This window comes from Rhincodon typus, chromosome 9, assembly GCF_021869965.1.
Source record: "Rhincodon typus isolate 14 chromosome 9, sRhiTyp1.1, whole genome shotgun sequence".
In the NCBI taxonomy this organism is placed as follows: Eukaryota; Metazoa; Chordata; class Chondrichthyes; order Orectolobiformes; family Rhincodontidae; genus Rhincodon; species Rhincodon typus.
Window position 1 is genome coordinate 72,496,273 of NC_063340.1, and position 16,739 is coordinate 72,513,011.

Consider the following 16,739-nt stretch of genomic DNA (forward strand, 5'->3'; position numbering starts at 1 on the left):
GCAAGCTTAAATCTTATCATAAATCTTACTTAAAACACGTCTTTTCCCGACACACCACAACATCACAGAATTGTTATGGTGCAGAAGGAGGCTATTTGGCCCATCTTATCTGTGCTGTCTCTTTAAACAAGTATCATATCTATTGCCAATCTCCTGCTTCTTTCCCATACCTGTGCACACTATTTCTATCAAATAACCATCCAAGTTGGAACCAAATTCTACTTTGAATCACTTCCCAAGTATTCACTCTGTCTTATCTCAATCCAATGTGTTCAGACCATGAGCTGCTCATTAACCAACTTTGCAAGTCATAGAGTCATGCAGCATGGAAACAGACCCTTCAGTCCAACCTGTCCATGCTGAACATAATCCCAACTAAAAACAGTCCCACCTGCCTACTCCTGGCTCATATCCATCGAAAGCTTTCTTATTCACATACTTATTCAAATGCCTTTGAAATGTTGTAATTGTGCCCACGTGCACCAGTTCCTCAGGAAGTTCATTCCACTCGCAAACCACCCTTTGTGTAAATAAAATGCTCATAATGTCTTTTATAAATCCCTTTCTTCTCACCTTAAAAATGACCCCTTTGTCTTGAAATTCCCCCTCTGTAGGGTAAAAACAACTACTATTTACCCTATCTATACCCCTCATGATTGTATAAACTTCTGTAAGGTCACCTCTTAACCTCCTGTGCTCCAGTGAGAAAAGTCCCAGCCTATTCAGCCTTTCTTTATAACTCAAACCTTCCATACCCGGCAATTTCTGGTAAAAAAAACAGAAGTTGCTGGAAAAGCTCAGCAGGTCTGGCAGCATCTGTGAAGAAAAAAGATCAGAGTTAATGTTTCGGGTCCAGTGACACTAACCAGTTCTGAGGAAGGGTCACCAGATCTGAAACGTTAACTTTGATTTTTTCTTCACAGATGCTGCCAGACCTGCTGAGTTTTTCCAGCAATTTTTGTTTTCATTCTTGATTTACAGCATCTGCAGTTCTTTCGGTTTTTAACATTCTGGTAAATCTCTTCTGAACCCTCTCCAACTTAATAATATCCTTCCTATAACTGGTCGACCTGAACTGGACACAGTACTCTAAAGAGTAATGTCCTGTACAACCTCGACATGACTTCCCAACTTCTATACTCAAAGGACTGAGCAATGAAGGCAAGTGTGCTAAATGTGTTCTTAACCACCTGGTCTATACATGATGCAAACTTCAAAGAACTATATACCTAAACATCAAAACCAACAAATAAAGTAGATACAAATAAACAATTTTTGCTTCTTCATAAGCCTAGGACTAGGGACTGTAGTTTAAAAGTTGGGATCAGAGCTGTGGGGAGTGAATAAAACCAAAATGCATTGGAAATCTGAAATAAAAGCAGAAAATGCTGGAACTACTCAACATGTCTTCAACTTCTGAAGAAAGGTCACTGAACTGAAATGTTGGCCCCATTTCTCTGCCCAAAGATGTTGCAACATTTCCAGTGTTTTCTGTTCTTCTTTCAGTTACGAGAGAAATAATGAAACAGTTCTATACATAAATGGTGGTAAAAATTTGGAATTCTCTTCCACAACTGGCAATTGATGCTAAACAAATTGTTTGTTTTCAATCTGAAATTGATGGAATTTGTTCAACAAAGGGTATTAAGCAAAATGGGACAAGGTTATTTTTCAAGTGAGCTGTGATCTCATTGAACTACAGTATACACCTGAGTGCTAAATGGTCAATACATGTTCCTATGCTCCACATGAACCCAGCTTGGTGAGGGTTGATCTGGTGTGATTGTTTTCAGCAATGGGATTTCATATTCAACAAACCTATTTGATTTCCCTTTTTCTGTTCTGTAAATAGAAGTGGATATTTTTCCTCAAAAATTACCTGTACACCTGACTAATTCAGAAAAATCCCTATCCTACCACCAGTAACAGTACAAAGATTTTTATAAAATTTTGCATGACTTTATTGCTGCTATAAAACCAATTGATAGAACATTACATTCAATATGTAAATGGACATGTCAAGTTATAGAATTGAATTAAACTAGCAGTCTCATTTACTAAATTTTACAATATCATACAAAAAGATGGTTATATTACAATGGAGTGTTCTTTCATGTTGACACTGAATTATGTTGTAAGTCGTAAGTTTTACAATACTATCCTTTGGGCTTGGCACTAAGTATAAACACTAAAAAGTTTACTCTTTATACTTTTTTCTGAAGTCTTCTTGAACTTGGAACTACTATAATGGATCCAAAATTAAAGGTGGATCACATAACATTAATGGCTCCTAGTTAAAAGGGAAGTTAAACATAGACTGCATATTTAAGAGTACATGGTCAATTTGTTTTTCTTCTGCAGTGGCAACAATTTACGCCCAGAATACTTTGTTTTTGGTTTGGATACATAAACTGAAATAAAATAGATATGTATCATATAAAATCATGTTTTGCAATTCTTGGTCTTCGATTGTCCTTTTCAAAAGAATTACACCAAAGAATGCAGATACTGTATAAAGTTCAACATATTTCATGTCAAACATTTTTAATTATAGTATCTATAACTTGGTTTTCCTACAGCAAAGATAAATCATAATTAGCAGTCCAGCGGTTGATGAAAGAGAGTAGGGGACTTCTTAACCAAGTAAGTTCAAGTTCCAACATCAATTGTTATTGGGTTAATTTTCATGGGTTTGTGGTTGGACTCTGATGCAGAATATATTTTGGTCACAGAGAATATACTTTCGTCAGGGTTAGGAGGAAGACACCTTTTTTTTGCTTAGCAGAACCAGTTCTGTCCCATTGAACTATACCACATCGGACCTTAGCACAAAGTCAAGTACACAGTCCAATCTAAACCTTTTCTACACTGAAAGCTTATGGTAGTAAGTGGCTTCAAGAAAAGTGGAAGGGTAATTTTATGGGAGGTAAGGGAGAATGAGAGGAACCAGTTGTGAAAATTGGAGGTTGGCAATACTTGACTATTGCTGAAAAGATAATAACTTGCTGAAACATTGGGTCGTATGCTCCTTAGGACAAGCACAAGAATGCCAAATTTCAAACAATTACAACAATTAATCCTACCAGAGAAAACAGTGCTAATTAATTGGTGGATGAACACTGATTTACCGAGATATTGTCAAGGAGAAAAGTGAAATTACTTTAGTTTTAATGGCAGCAAAAGAAACAAAACTACCAAGAGGAGTGACAGAGCTATCAGTGAATGCAATGATCTACTGTAAAATGACTCAAATGCTTGTCCTTCTATATTCTCCTTGTGCCTTGTTTGAAACATGCAGGAGCTTGGGAAGAAAATACTGCCCACCATAGCCAATCAGAGTCAACAAAAGTCAGTCAATCAGCATCTCTTTCTCTGTTGTAATCATTTGAAATTTGTATTTTTGTGTTTATTCTGATGAGTGCAAATGAAAAGCTTGAGCAAGTTACTCTCTTTGCAGCAGCATTCAAATTCTGTACTCCCACATGATTGTTTATGGCATTACTCTTGTGGTTTAGGATGCAAACTCCAGTATCATAGTTGCCATCATGAAATAATAGCATTAAGGTCTTAAGATTATATTCATGTTAAATAAATATTAAGCAAAAGCATACATGGACTTTATATGAACAGAAAGACAAAATTATACAATTTAAATACACCAACACTAGTTAAATACTTGTACTGCCGTCTACATCATGTAAACACCATCCGACACATAATACAAAGCAGCGTATACTTTAGCCATGTGCTCACAACACTGACAGCCTGTATGCTCTTGACCAAAGCTGTTAATTGATACCAAACAGAAACAATTACAATCTGATGAAGGTAGCTTCAGGAGGGCTCGCATGGAATCCTTTTATGGAAAATAACAGCTTGTTTTGGTTGATACTGTTGCCTGCGTTTTTTTCTTTTTTCGAAGTGACAGAGCAGTAACATTTTAAAAGTGTTTCTGAAGGTTTTGTTGCACAGTGCATAGCACATGGGATTCACAGTGCTATTGACGTAGCACAGCCAATAACCTAGTTGCCACAGTGAATCACGAATGCATTTGTCACAAAATGTGTTCACCAGTACCATTATGTTGTAAGGTGTCCACGTGATAATAAACGCAAGCAAAATTGCACTGAGTGTCTGTGCAGCCTTCTTTTCTTTTACAAGTGACATTCTTTTACGCTTTGTAATCTGAGTTCTTGCTTTGGAAGCAAATGCTTTCGCAACTGTGGTTTCTCTGAGAGACATAGAAGTGGATGATTTTGCTAGAGATGCAATTCCTCCAGAGGTCTTTGAGGGATGGATTGATGGCAGTGACTGAACAGGAAGCTTGGCAAAATGCTGGTGAAAGCTGTTGCCTTGCTCATCTGGGTCCTTGAACTCTTGCGATCTGAACTTCCTTTCCTTTACACTATTATCTGCCTTGGCAAGTTCATCACTGCAAAGGTCGATGTTATTGGCATTTGTGGATCTCGAGAGGCTAGCAGCCGTCTTAAGTCCAGGTAGGTTTAACACAATGGAGTAAATTGCTCTCGTTTCTGATACTACATCGTCCTCGTCAGATGAAGCAGAGTGGTCTAAAGAGCCACCGCCATCATTGTTATTCCAACTATCACTGCTGCTTCCCTCTTGCTCTCCCTCAGTGCTAGACTTCCACGTCTTTGAGTTTGCCCAAAAGCGGCACCTCCTGAGCCTCCTTTGCTCTTTCATTCCTGCCTGCTGCAGTTCATTGCTGCTGCAGCTCCTGGAGCTGCCTGTTTGATGAACAAAATGGATGGTTTCCATGTCAGTGGTTGAGGCCTGGAGAGCTGCCAGTTCTTTGGTGCGTTTTTCAGTTTCCTTGTATATTCTCCAATACAGGATTGTCATGATGGTGACAGGCAAGTAAAATGCAGCAATGGCAGTACCAAAAGTAATTATTGGTTCAGATAAAAACTGTATGAAACATTCATTGGGTGGCACAGTTCTCTCACCAACAAAGTATTGCCAGAACAAAATAGCAGGGGCCCAGAGTACAAATGAGACAATCCAAGCGAGCCCAATCATTATCCCAGCTCTTTTGGGAGTTCGTTTAGCTCTGTAGGTAAGTGGTCTTGTAATTGATAAGTATCTGTCAAAGCTTATAACTAGAAGATTCATGACAGAGGCATTGCTGGCAACATAATCAATAGCAAGCCAAAGGTCACAAGCTACATTACCTAAAGCCCATCTATCCATTATGATGTATGTTGTGTATAGGTTCATCGAAATCACTCCAATGATCACATCTGCAAAGGCGAGACTTAGAAGAAAGTAGTTATTCACCGTTTTTAATTGTTTGTTCACCTTGAATGCGACTATAACCAGAATGTTTCCAATTATTGTCACCAAGGAAAGTATTCCTGTAAAGAAGGCGATCAAAACAACTTGCCAAACAGTGTGACCTCCAAGAGGGTCAGTTGTACTATTACTTAGGAGAGACCCATTTGCTCCCAGCGAGGTTGTAGGAGAGAGTACAGCTGATCTGAACAAGCCATTGGCACTTCGGTCTACTGGTCTGCTGCCGAGAACCACTTGAGTCTGTGAATCATGGTTCCACGAGAAGCTGGAATTGAAGAAGAACGGGGAAGCTGTGCTGTTGTAGTCAGGGATCATTGTGGCTTTCTGGCATATTCTGCAAAAGAAACAGAAGAAGAAAGCAGAATAAAGATTGGCTCTATTCAAAGATTAAAAATAGCAAAGCCTCATCTGTGAGCATCTGTGCTGAAATGTCTGCTATATATTGCCATGTACAATTGTTTAGTACAACCCTCTGTCACACTTCCAGTGTCACCTTCACATTTCTGTTTATACCACAACAACCAAATACATACAAGTATGGGACACCTCCAAGAACATCATGGAGGAAAAAATTCGCTTATGCATGCAGGTTTTGACAGCATGACACCAACTCATGTTCATTCCCCAGGTAATGCCAGAGGCCACTTTCTATGTAGATTGCAGGGAGTATCTTCGTTGATATCATTGAAGAATGTGGCTTTAGTTGTGCAAGCCATAGTGTATGTCCCTGCCTCTCCCAGTGGATCTACATAGATCTGTGTAACATTGCAAGAAGTGGTGCTACATGAACAAAGTTCTCCCCTAAAATAACAGGGGGAGAATATTGGCATTCCTTTAATTCTGATAGAGACATGATGGGCCAAATGGCCTCCTTCTATACTGTAAAATTCTGTGATTCTACAATTGTATGAATCCAGCGTTTATACAAAATTAAGTTTGGGGGTTAATAAATTGGCAATTAATTTAGCAGCCACACACCAATACTTTATAAGAATGAAACATTGGACAAGAATTTAAGCGATAGTCCAGCTTTCCTACCGTATGTTTGCTGCAATTAAACAAGGTTTTTGCACAACATGCTGGCGTACTTAAATTTAATTATTCATCACGCATGAATGGGATGTATCCGAGGATGTTAGTGGAAACAACGGAAAAAGGGAGGAGGTAAAGGCTTCTTTCAAAGATATCTTTTAATTTTCTTTAGAAACTGGAATAGTGCCAGAGGAATATTAATAAAATTGGAAATGTTACACTCTTGTTCTAAAAAGGGTATAAGAATAAGTCAGCCCAGTCAGTTTAATCCAGGACAAAATTAACAATTGGATAAGTGAGGATCAGGTAATGAAAACTAGTATGGATTTGTGAAAGGTAAATCATGTTTAGCTAATTTGCTTAAGTTTTTATTTCATGAGATTACAGTGAAGGTTGATCAGAGAATGCAGTTGAAGTGATATACATAGACTTTCAAAAGGTCTTCTTTGACATAACACAACATAAAAGGCTTCACAGGCAAGTTAAAGCACATGGAATAAAGACGACAGTGACAGCAGGGATTGGAAGGTGGTTGAGTGATGGGAAACAGGGTGGTAGTTGTGAATACAGCAGGCCAAGCAGCATCAGCTTGGCCTGCTGTGTTCATCCAGCTCTACACCTTGTTATCTCAGATTCTCCAGCATCAGCAGTTCCTACTATCTCTGGTAGTTGTGAATAGTTGTCTCTCTGACTGGAGAAAGGTACATGGTGGAGTTCCACGTGGTACTGAAACTATTGCTTTTCTTGAGATGTATTATTGACCTAGACTTGGGTGTACAGGGTACAATGTCAAAAGTTGCAAATGACACAAAACTTGGAAGTATTGTGAACTGTGACAATAGAGATAGACTTCAAGCAGAATAGGAAGGCTGGATGAATGGGCAGACACATGCAAATGAAAGTTAACGTGAAGAAGTGTGAAGAGCCATACAGCACGGAAACAGACGCTTTGGTGCAACCAGTTCATGCCGAACATAATCCCAAACTAAACTAGAAAAACTAAACTCAAAGGGAGGTGACGGTCTAGTGGTATGGTTGCTGGACTGTTAGTCCAGAGATCCAGGTAATGTTTTAGAGACCAGGGTTCAAATCCTGGCAGGTTGTGGAATTTGAATTCAATGTTAAAAAATCTGGAATTAAGAGTCTAAGGGTGACAATGTCATTTGTCAGGAAAAACCATCTGGTTCATTGATATCCTTTAGGGAAGGAAACTGCCATCCTTACCTGGTCTGGCCTACGTGTGATTCCAGACCCACAGCAATGTGGTTGTCTCTTACCTGCCCTGTGGGCAATAAATGCTGGCCTGGCCAGTGATGCCCTCATCCCATGAATGAATTTAAAAAAAGTCCCACCTGCCTGCTCCTGGCCCATATCCTTCCAAACACTTTTTATTATGTACTCATCCAAATGTCTTTTAAACGTCGTAACTGTACCCACATCCACCACTTCATCAGGAAGTTCATTCCACAAGCAAATCACCCTCTGTGTAAAACATTTGCCTCTTATGTCTTTTATAAATCTCTCTCCTCTCACCATAAAAGTGTGCTCCCTGGTGTTGAAATCCCCCATCCAAGGGAAAAGACAACGACCACTAACTCTATCTATACTCCTCATTATTTTATAACCTTCCATAAGGTCTCCTCTCAACTTCCTACATTCCAGAGAAAAAAGCCCCAGCCTATCCAGCCTTTCTTTATGGCTCAAACCTCCCATACCTGGCAACATCCTAGTAAATGTCTTCTGAACCCACTCCAACTTAATAATATCCTTCCTATAACTGGACACAATACTCCAGAAGAGGCCTCACCAATGTCCTATACAAGCTCAACATGACTTCCCAACTCCTCTGCTCAGAGGACTGGGCAATGAAGGCAAGTGTTGCCAAACGCCTTTTTAACCACCCTGTCTATACATGATGCAACTTCAAAGAATTATGTACCTGAACCCCGGGTCACTTTGTTCTCCCGTTGTTAGGAAGATTAATTAAAGAAAATCGAAAGTAAATGCAACAATTCTAAAAGAGGTACAGCAATAGAGTGACTTGTGGTTCAATGTGTATAAGTCGTTGAAGATTATAGGGGTTGAGCAAATGGTCAAAAAGGCATACGGGATCCAGGGTTTATAAACAGAGGCATAGTATAATAAAAACAAGGGAGTTACCAACATTTATAAAACATTGCTTTGACCTCAGTTGGAGTGTTATGTCCAATTCTGAGAGCTGAACTTTAGAAACGTATAAAAACATTGAGGAAGAGTAGAGAAAAGATTTATGAGAGTGGTTCTAAGATTGAGATATGCAGTTATGCGGATAGAGTAGAGCAGCTGGATTCTGCTCCTTAGGGACAAAAAGATTCAGAGGACTAAAAACAAAATGCTCTGGATGCTGTAAATCTGAAACAAACACAAAGAATGCTGAATAAACTCAGCAGATCTGGAGCAAGAAACAGAGTTAACATTGCGAGCTCGATATGACTCTTCTTCCTATTGTGGACCAGACCAGACCCCCTCAAAATATTTTAAGAAGGTAGCTTAGACTTTAACTTTTTCTTATTTTAAAGGTAGATGTAAAGTGCTGTGTTCCAGATACAATGCGACTGGTCAATCTAAATGACGTTAAGCAAAATGCCATTTATTTGGCACTATAGTTAAAATACAACAGAAGAAAGAACTTAGAACAACTTAACTCTATTGGAAAACTTAACAGAATAATAGATACAGTAACTATTGCTAATTAACTGTTCCAACATAGTAACATCCCATAAACATTCCCCTTTAGAAAAAAGGCAAATTCAGAAATCAGATTTTCTCACATGTAACACCCGTAGTAGGAAGCAAAACCTCAGCCTCTAGCTATAACCAAGAAAGTAGAAAATATAGCTTCTATTTCTTCAAGACTGCAGAAACTTTTGCTGAACCTAAAAGCTGAAACAAAAACACTGGAAATCCTAGGCTGTGAGAGCTGGCCACACCAGCTGGGCTGCTTCCATTGTCGCAACTTTAAAAAAAACTTAAGGCCTCACAAGCTGTTAATGTTACCACAGACAGCGAGAGACCTCTCGTTCAATCTTTCTCTTAAAAGAAATTAGGACAAAATACACCTCTTAAAGCCACAGGATTGTCATACTCCAAACTGAAGAAGTCAGAACTCAGAAGAACAGAACTCAGTTCTGAGGGAGAGTTATACTGAACTGAATAAGTTAACTCTATTTCTCTCTCCACAGATGCTGACAGATCTTCTGAGTTTTTCCAGCATTCTTTGTGTTTGTTCAAGGTTAAGCGGAGGTGATCAAGGTCTTGAGGGGTCTAGATGGAATAGATAGAGAAACTGACCCCATTAATGGAAAGCTAGAAACAAGGAGGCACTGTTAATAAAGTGATTGGTAAAGGATCCAAGGACCACATGAGGAATAGTTTTCTCAGACAATGAGTGATTATGATCTTGAACATGCTACCTTGATGTTTGGTGGAGCTAAATCCAATCCTGGCCTTCCAACCAGAATCAGATAATTGGAATTGAAGAAAATGAGAAGGACTTTGGGCAAATCCGTGGAACTGGCATGGATATGATGAGCTGAGTGGCTTTCTTTTGTGTTGTAGCCATGTTATGGTTCTATAAAAATTTCTAGGCAGTACGATGGAGCAGTGGACTAGACACTCCAACAGCATTTGGATATCACTGTCTGGGGAATTGTGTCTTACTGCGTGCAGAGCAGCTTGAAGCTCCATGTCACTGCAGCACCGCAATGCTCCAAACAGCTTACAAAATTATCCTAAACCCCAGCAAGCATCCCCCACAAAATAAATGAGGGAACTAAAAGGACTGATGAGACTAAGTGCAATTCTCACAAGAATCATTTCACAATAACTGAACAGTATGAACCGATTTATAGCTAATGCACGTAAACAAAGTTGGGGTCTTACTAGCGCTTGACACATGAGATTTCATTTCACAGTATACACATTCCCATTGATGGCAGCCTTTTATACTGTCCTGCAGGCAGTCTGCCAACTTATGCTTGAAGTAGTACTTGAAGTCCATATCATGGAACATGCAACAATCTCCTATTATGGTAGCTCCCCACAGAATGTAACAATCAGGTTGATACAGGCTTCAGGAAAACTCTTAAGCATGTTGTGAAAGGGTAGACAATAGGATTCAATAATTTACAGGTTTCTAGATTGCTGATCAAATAGGAACCCACAATTTATTTGACTGTGGCCTTCTGAGTTTATTTTTCCCACATCAATTTATTTGATCGTAAATTTTAGTTTCTCATTGTCCGACATTTGTATTTGCTTGATTCCAATATGTGGTGTCTGTTTTTGCACAACGATGAACAGCGAGTGATTGAGGAGTGCAGCTTCTTGGACATTGTAACGGTACTGGCATTCCTGCGATTAAATCATTTTTGTCAAGAGAGGGAAAAGGTGAGATTTCAGCAGGAATCAGACAAGATCATTGATATGACTTAGTGTACATCAGGACTTTAATTATATGGAAAAGGCTGTATAACTGTACAGTGATTTATTGATTTAGACATAAATCTGAAGGTGATGTCTACTCCTTCTACAAAACTCCACTCTGCAAAAGAATGTGCTTATTTGAAGTGGGTTTTTAAAAAAAATCTTTCTCACAAAGTTGAGGAGTAAATTTCTAATTCACAGTTTCCAAATGGGGGAACATGTCAGAAGCAACGTAGGCAATAATAATAGCTCATTACAACATCAACACACCTTTATATAGCACCCGTAATGCTGTAAAATGTTCCAAGCTGGTTAAAAAAAATTGACATCAATAAGATCAAAAGGAATAGGGGCAGGAACAGGCCACTTGGCTCTTTGATCTTCTTCACTTTTTAATAAGATCATAGCTGATCTAATTGGGGCTATACTTTCCTTCCTGCCTGCCATAACCCTTGATTCCCTTCCAGACCATAAACTGTCTAGCTCAACCTTAGATATGTTCAATGACCCAGCTTCCACTGATCCATTGGGAAGAGAATTCCAAAGATCAGCAATGCACTGACAGAAGAAATTCCTCCTCATCTCTGTCTTAAACAGAGGCCATTTATTTAAATTGTGTGATAACAAGGTGTAGAGCTGGATGAACACAGCAGGCCAAGCAGCATCAGAGGAGCAGGAAGGCTGATGTTTCAGGCCTAGACCCTTCTTCAGAAATGGGGGAGGGGAAGGGGGATCTGAAATAAATAGGGAGAGAGGGGGAGGCGGATAGAAGATGAATAGAGGAGAAGATAGGTGGAGTGGACACAGACTGGTCAAAGAGGCAGGGATGGAGCCAGTAAAGGTGAGTGTAGGTGGGGAGGTAGGGAGGAGATAGGTCAGTCCAGGGAGGACGGACAGGTCAAGGGGGTGGGATGAGGTTAGTAGGTAGAAGATGGGGGTGGGGCTTGAGGTGGGAGGAGGGCATAGGTGGGAGGAAGGACAGGTTAGGGAGGCGGGGACGAGCTGGGCTGGTTTTGGGATGAAGTAGAGGGAGGGGAGATTTTGAAGTTTGTGAAGTCCACATTGATACCATTGGGCTGCAGGGTTCCCAAGCAGAATATGAGTTGCTGTTCCTGCAACCTTCGGGTGGAATCGTTGTGGCACTGCAGGAGGCCCAGGATGGACATGTTGTCTGAGGAATGGGATGGGGGAGTTGAAATGGCCCGACCAGTCCCCCTCCACTGACACCCTCATCCGCTTAGCCGAACTCGTCCTCACCCTCAACAACTTCTCTTTCAATTCCTCCCACTTCCTACAGACAAAGGGGGTGGCCATGGGTACCCGCATGGGCCCAAGCTATGCCTGTTTCTTTGTAGGTTACGTGGAACAATCCCTCTTCCGTACCTACACTGGCCCTAAACCCCACCTCTTCCTCCGTTACATTGATGACTGTATTGGCACCGCCTCGTGCTCCCACAAAGAGCTCGAACAGTTCATCCACTTCACCAACACCTTCCACCCCAACCCTAAGTTCACCTGGACCATCTCTAATACCTCGCTTTCCTTCCTGGACCTCTCTGTCTCCATCTCCAGCAACCACCTAGAAACCGATAAACATTTCAAGCCCACCGACTTCCACAGCTACCTAGAATACACCTCCTCCCACCCACCTTCCTGCAAAAATGCCATCCCCTATTCCCAATTCCTTCACCTCCGCCGCATCTGCTCCCAGGATGAGGCATTCCACTCCCGTACATCTCAGTTGTCCTCGTTTTTCAAGGACCGCAACTTCCCCCCCTTCAGTGGTCGAGAACGTCCTCGACCGTGTCTCCCGCATTTCCCGCAACTCATCCCTCACACCCCCTCCCCGCAATAACAACCAAAACAGAATTCCCCTCATCCTCACGTACCACCCCACCAACCTCCGGATCCAACGCATCATCCTCCGACACTTCCGCCATCTGCAATCCGACCCCACCACCAAAGACATCTTTCCCTCCCCACCCTTATCTGCTTTCCGGAGGGACCACTCTCTCCATGACTCCCTTGTCCGCTCCACACTCCCCTCCAGCCTCACCTCACCCGGCACTTTTCCCTGCAACTGCAGGAAGTGCTACACCTGCCCCTACACCTCCCCCCTCACCCCCATCCCAGGCCCCAAGAAGACTTTCCACATCAAGCAGATGTTCACCTGCACATCTGCTAATGTGGTATACTGCATCCGCTGTTCCCGTTGTGGCCTCCTCTACATCAGGGAAACCAAGCGGAGGCTTGGGGACCACTTTGCAGAACACCTACGCTCGGTTCGCACTAAACAACTGCACCTCCCAGTCGCGAACCATTTCAACTCCCCCTCCCATTCCGCAGACGACATGTCCGTCCTGGGCCTCCTGCAGTGCCACAACGATGCCACCCGAAGGTTGCCTGAACAGCAACTCATATTCCACTTGGGAACCCTGCAGCCCAATGGTATCAATGTGGACTTCACAAGCTTCAAAATCTCTCCTCTCCCTACCGCATCCCAAAACCAGCCCAGCTCGTCCCCACCTCCCTAACCTGCCCTTCCTCCCACCTATCCCCTGCTCCCACCTCAAGCCCCACCCCCATCTTCTACCTACTAACCTCATCCCACCCCCTTGAACTGTCCGTCCTCCCTGGACTGACCTATCTCCTCCCTAACTCCCCACCTACACTCACCTTTACTGGGTCCATCCCTGCCTCTTTGACCGGTCTATCTCCTCTCCACCTATCTTCTCCTCCATCCATCTTCTATCCGCCTCCTCCTCTCTCCCTATTTATTTCAGAACCCCCTTCCCCTCCCCCATTTCTGAAGAAGGGTCTAGGCCCAAAACGTCAGCCTTCCTGCTCCTCTGATGCTGCTTGGCCTGCTGTGTTCATCCAGCTCTACACCTTGTTATCTCAGATCCTCCAGCATCTGCAGTTCCTACTATCTCTGAAACTATTTAAATTGTGTGCCCTTGTTCTGGATTGCCCTACAACGGGAAACAGCCTGTCAACATCCACCCTGCCATGCTCCCTTAGAATCTGATGTTTAACTAAGGTCACCTCTTATTTATTCAAACTCCAAGAGCATTGGCCCAACATGCTGAACCTTTCTTCTTTAGACAATTCCAAAATATGTTGATGTTGAAATCCAATTACATTGATATTTAATTCAAAATCCACACTTTGGTCAAACTCAGCAAATCAGTAAATCACATTATGTTTTCTTTCCCCAAAAATCATTAGAAAACAATAGACTCAGGACCAGGGCACATAGCCAAATGTGCTTGCTCTAGCATTCAAACAAATCCTTGCAGATCTTCTCCATCAACTGCATTTTCCTAATCTCATACCCTCAATTCCCTTGGTGCCTAGAAATCCACCAGTCTACTGTCTTGTAAAGTACAGCACAAAAGATAATGCAAGGTCTGGGTGTTCTTTGTTTTAATGAATTGCAGTACATTTCCCTCAGGAATTGATGGCAGGTAACATTAATAGGGGGATTAAGTTCAAGAGTCATGAAGTTATGCTCCAGCTATACAAAAGCCTGGTTCGGTCACATCTGAAGTATTGTGTCCAGTTCTGGTCACCTTATTATAGGAAAGATGTGGAAGCGTTAGAAAAGGTGCAGAGGAGATTTACCAGGATGTTGCCTGGAATGGAGGGAAGGTCTTACGAGGAAAGGTTGAGAGAGCTGGGGCCTTTCTCTTTAGAACAACGAAGGATGAGAGGTGACTTGATAGAGGTGTAGCAAATGATCAGAGGTATAGATAGAGTAGACAGCCAGAGACTTTTTCTAGGGTGGAGGTAGATTTTATGAGGGGACATAGCTTTAAAGTGAAAGGAGGTAGCTATCGGGGAGACGGCAGAGGTAGGTTCTTTACTCAGAGAGTGGCAGGGGCGTGGAATGCATTGCCAGAGAGGGTAGTGGAGTCGGCCTCATTAGGGGCATTTAAGCGGCTATTAGATAGGCATATGGATGATAGTATAAGGTAGTGGTGGAGGTTAGATAGACCTTAGGTTTAGGGTAAAAGTTCGGCACAACTTCGTGGGCCGGAGAGCCTGTACTGTGCTGTACTATTCTATGTTCTATGTTCTAACACGTCAGAGCTGACCTGAACTTCTGCCTTTTTGTCATGAACGATGAATGTGTTTTATAATAATCTTCTAAGATCAATGTGTAGTCACCATCAAAAATGCAGATGAATGGCAGCCACCCACACAGATGCTGTAAAATGCTCCTGTGCAAAGCTTTTTGAGTCGGGTTCTAGTGTTAGAAAGCATGGCATTGACAACTGTAGCTCTACTTGCATATTCGCACTGAAGTATTAGCTATATATCATGAGCCCAGCATTGGACAATGTGCCCTTGAAAGGTCTGCAGTTGACATTCAGTGAAATTGCCACTACAACTAATCTTCAATCCTTTGAAATTGACAACAGCTGGAAGTCAGCACACTTGCTGTAAGCTCTGATGCCATGTCCCATAATGCTCTGTCGTTACATGTAGACAGACCTGGTTGGATCCCATCTGTTCAGTTATGCAGGCAATTAAAATAGTGATTGTCTTTTAAATGTGGCCTTTTATTCTGACTTGTTTGTTTCCATGCAGATCTTAATTATTGGAACTGGTATGTGGAATGATGCATGGTATTTTGTGTCAATTCAATCAATGTAGTAAAAACAATAAAACGTACTGGTGATACAACATGTGAAAGATGTAATTAATTTCTAAATAAATCCTTAAGGCACAGAATCAGTTAATGAACAAAACATTTACAGAATCAGTTAATGAACAAAACATTTACAAAGCTATTATTTTACTCTTGTCACTTTAAGAGAGCTGAAAAGAGAAAAAGGAATGCATTCAATGTACTTATATAAAAATTCGGATGTACCACATTGTAGATTCTAATTAGATCTGAAAGAGCCCCGGTATTTGCAGGTTGTAAGATTAATGAAAACAAAATTTACAATCCAGCTTGCATATGCATTGTAATTAATAAACTACGCATCCTACCATCAAGATATAAATTTGCGAAGTGCTCTGGTACAGCAAGGATAAATATCAGTGGAGGTTTTCGCCACACGCCCTTTATAAACTAAACAGAAGAGCTTTAGAAATGCTGGAAAATCACACCTTTCCTTGGGTTTCCAAGTTCTGCATGGAAAATCCCTGTCATAATTTCTCTTCCCCAGCATGCAGCACTGTATTACACTGACAATTATACCATTCCATCTCACTCCATGCTAATGAAAAGGTAATTCACATTTTAAGTATGTTAAGATTTCATTTCTTATATTATGTCCTTTAGTTGCCCATAGAATGTAAAACTGTCAAACTGTGAACCAGATTAACAAATTTTCATTTCTGCACTGATTAGCCTGCAAATCTTTTAAGCTTTTTCACATACAAATTGATTCTTGACCATCCTACATCTCCTGAAGAACTGACCTGCAATCTGCTTTCTAAATATGATTTAAATATCACTTTGTTCCTCCCAAATAGGTGCTGACATCCACTAACCTAATTTGCATCTAACAAATCCCGATGACTTAACTCTAAGCATTTCAATCATATTTGTGCATCATACTTGCATCATACTTGAAACAAAACAGAGATTATAACTTCTCCCCTGGCTGCTCTGATACACCCTGCGTACACATTTCAGTTTTGCATTCATTCTTCTTTGTAAAGGGGATTTCAAAGTGTCAATGTAAATTTACTGGGAAGTTGTGGCAGAGAGTTCTGCTCTACACGTACTATGCCTCCAATATTTATCCTGGCTGTTATATATGACATAAACAAGCTTGCTTCTTGACTTCTTATCTAGTTAGTATGCCCGACTGTCCTATATTTTAAGGGGGTGTTCCGTACTACATCTGTCTTGCATCCCTTAAGGAATGGAGCGGCACAGTGGCTAGCACTGCTATCTCACAGGGCCAGAG

General features: G+C 41.3%; 1 protein-coding gene across 3 annotated transcripts in view; it reads right to left on the reverse strand.

Annotated features, from left to right (window-relative positions):
* Positions 1-1,976: 1,976 nt before the first annotated feature.
* chrm3a (cholinergic receptor, muscarinic 3a) overlaps positions 1,977-16,739 on the reverse strand; it is a 103,611-nt gene continuing 88,848 nt past the window's right edge. For all 3 annotated transcript variants that reach the window (XM_048601018.1, XM_048601019.1, XM_048601020.1), the window contains exon 2: positions 1,977-5,647. In XM_048601018.1, the coding sequence (XP_048456975.1) occupies positions 3,835-5,628 (1,794 nt within the window). In that variant the 5' untranslated portion in view covers positions 5,629-5,647 and the 3' untranslated portion in view covers positions 1,977-3,834. The remainder of the gene's footprint in view (positions 5,648-16,739) is intronic.